Genomic DNA, 3,407 nt, shown 5'->3' on the forward strand with positions numbered 1-3,407 from the left:
AGCGAAGTTTTTTTACGACTCTGAATTGATGCACACCGTCAACATGAGTATCCCAACACTTATTGACAATCTCTAAAAATTTTGGTATAAAAACCAGAAAATTTGCAAATTTAAAAGACCCCGGCTTCATTTTCATAGCTTCCAGGATAGCCAAAATACATGGGCAATGATCCGAAAGCCGATACGGCTTGAAGACAGCAACCGAGTTCGGGTATTCAGCCAGAAAAGGAGTGTTCCCCATCACCCGATCAATTTTCTTCAGTAACCCAACCCCTTGCTTTGGCTTTTGGTTCCATGTAAAGTGAATACCTGACCGATTAATATCAACCACTTCAATGTCATCTACACAAGATTGGAACTCCCTCATACCAATAGATATGGAAGACGTTCCCATAGATTTATCCTCTATATTTAGCGCCGAATTAAAATCACCCATAATAAACCACGGACTATCAGCAACAAGGGTTTTGTGCATAGAAAGTTGGTGCCACAAATCCCTCCGGGTCACATAATAGTTGGCTGCATAAACAATAGAACAAAAAACCATCCTTTTATCCAATTTAAACACGAGTTGGAGATGCATAACCTGAGACGACTGAGCCAATATCATCACATCAAAAATGGCCGGATTCCACCCAATAATGATTCTAGTGCCTTTGTCACAACACCCACCATTCGAAGTCCAATCCCACGAGCGGAAAACGGAATTACACACACTCGCCAATTTAGCAACATTCACATGGGACTCTAAAATAGCACACAAACTCAACTTATAATCCTTCACTGCCTGCCGAACCTCCATTTGTTTAAGCGGGCGGTTCAACCCCCTTATGTTCCAAACTGCGAGACTAACCATCAGCAACTACCTGAGAAGGAGTGCTTGCCCCTTGTTTACTCTGTATCTTTAGCGCACCTTGCTGCATAAAAACATCCATTTCATTATACACTTCTTCAACCTCATCATCCGTATCCTCCTGGCCCTTACCCGACGATTTCTTGCTAGTACCCTCCTCCGAATCAACTTGATTTAAGACATCAAAAGGGTTATTCAATTTAATAGCCAATGAAGTTGACCCGTTATTGACTTTCGGCTGAGGTTTTGAAGCCACCGGCCGATATTCAAACTTGTTTTTCTGTTTGTTCACCAGAATGCCTACCTTTCTAGCAACTTTCTTACCATGAACTTCAGTATAACCATCCCGGTCGACATTCGGAACCTTTTTAATTTGCCTGTTCTTTTGAATATTACGATTTGGCACGTCCTGCCTAACATTTTTCATTGGGCTTTTCGGACACATCTCAACCGAATGACCAAGCACACAACATGTAGGACAACGGTGCGGGCTCCATTCATACTCCACATACATAGTTTCTTTAATAAAACCCTCCCCTTCCGGTTCGGGTATCGCCATTGTAATCTCTTCACGAAACTCCTTATCAGCCGAAATTTCCACCAAAGCTCTTGCATAACTGCTACGGCCCCACGAATCCGTACACATAGATGTTGTAAAAGAATCCAGCATCTTTGGTTCCCCAATTGTTGTAGCTATCAGACTAAGGCCATCTTCCGTATAAGCCGCAATTGGAACCTCATGAATTTTAACCCAAACTTGCACCTTCTTTACTTCTTTCTTTTCCAGCTTGGTTGTAGGAGTCCATGTGTTTAGGAACAACGGTTGCGACCTGATAATCCACGGACCATCTTTGAGGACATTCAACATCCTGCCTTCATCATTAAACTTAAAGAAGAAAAAACCATTGGCATTCATCATCGTCTTTTGCAACCCATACTTTTTCCAATTAACTTTAACAAAATAATCAACAACCGGGAATGCAACTCGGTCCCCCAAAAAATACCCATAGATAGTATTAGACATTTTTTCCTGCACGGTTCGGACGGATTCCTTGGGGAGAACAACGTCACATCCTTCATGCACAGCCGAGCTAGACAACGACCGGAAGTTAACTTTCTGAATGTTACTGGTTGCGACCGAATCCGCATAAGACTTAGGGGTAGAGCTACTTCCCTGAACTGTATGTGATCCCTGAAAAACATCAGCAGCCCTACTATCCTTTGGACCTTGATTCACCGACGGTTGAACCGGGACGGTGATTTTAGTTAATTCATCGATGACATTAAATAGTTTTGGATCAGCCTGAGAATTCTGCATCGTACCACGCCTAGGAAGCACAGGATTTCCATCAATACTCACCACTTTACTCGCCAAACCCTTAATCGGTAATGGCGGCTTTCCCCGATCACCCTTATCAACGTCACCAGGTTTTGAACGATCATCCATAACTAATCAAGACAACTCTCACATGAAACCAGAATAATAAACAACCATGCACCCGTAAACCCAAAACCCTAGTGCCGCAACCAAAAAACGAAGCCAAAGAAAGACAAAAAGCATATACATAAAATTCAGACATGGCATATCTCCTAAAATTTAGACAAGGGCATCATAGGTTAAAAGCTCGGACCTTGTGTATATATAGCAAAACTCGGACAAGGCTCCATGGCCCAAAACTCGGACCAAACTCACACAACAAAAGTCGGACCTTAACCCACTTATAAAAGTTCGGACATATCCCCCCCCCCACTTGTAAAACTCGGACCCATGCCTTCCTTAATCAAAAGTTCGGACCCCCTTATGTATAAAAAAAAAACTCGAACTCCTTCATATACATAAGAAACTCGGACTCTTGTTTCCTTAATAAAGTTCGGATAGCATCAAGTAAACAAAGCTCAGATCATGTGCTCATTATCAAAAGTCGGATCATATATATCCAAGTATAAAGTCGGAACAATAAATCAAATCAAAGGTCGGACTAACATCAATCATGCAATATTCAACTTCATTGTAACAGTTACGTTTTCACGACCAAGAAACCCTAGTTTTCATACATTCAAAGTGCAGCAATCTAATCAGCAAATCAAACATCTCTATCTTAAAAGCATCTCATTGTCAAGCATTTGACTACACTACTAATCATAAACCATTTCACAATAATCAGAATTGACCAAAACACAGAGCCATTATATGTAGAACTAGGGTTTTGCATGAATCACATAATCAAAGATTAACAACAAGAAATCATAAAACGATTACCTTGGATTGATTCTAGGTAAAGAGAGGAATCAAGAGTGATGATTGAGAGCTTGTGCCAATGATGAAGAAGATGATTGTAGAGAGGATTGGAGGATGTGAAAGTACGTATATTGATTTTGTGATATGATTAGTGAAGAAGATTAGGGTTAAGAGTTGTTAAGGTTTCACTAACTACTCTACTCACCCCTAAGTATCATCTTTTACATAAAACACACCCATCACAATATAATTTACAGTTTCATCACCAAGTTCATGTATTTGCCAAATCTTTCATAAATAACACACAACCATGCA

At 40.6% G+C, this 3,407-nt stretch overlaps 1 protein-coding gene across 1 annotated transcript; it reads right to left on the minus strand.

Moving 5' to 3' along the window:
- Nucleotides 1-848: 848 nt before the first annotated feature.
- Nucleotides 849-2,300, minus strand: LOC110900448. Its single transcript, XM_022147336.1, has one exon. The coding sequence runs from the start codon at nucleotides 2,298-2,300 to the stop codon at nucleotides 849-851; it is 1,452 nt and encodes a 483-aa protein (XP_022003028.1).
- Between the last annotated feature and the right edge of the window lie 1,107 nt (nucleotides 2,301-3,407).

Source organism: Helianthus annuus, chromosome 13 (assembly GCF_002127325.2).
Source record: "Helianthus annuus cultivar XRQ/B chromosome 13, HanXRQr2.0-SUNRISE, whole genome shotgun sequence".
In the NCBI taxonomy this organism is placed as follows: Eukaryota; Viridiplantae; Streptophyta; class Magnoliopsida; order Asterales; family Asteraceae; genus Helianthus; species Helianthus annuus.

Coding starts and splice junctions, on each gene's coding strand:
- LOC110900448 (XM_022147336.1), bottom strand. CDS start 2,300: ATGGATGATCGTTCAAAACCTGGTGACGTTGATAAGGGTGATCGGGGA.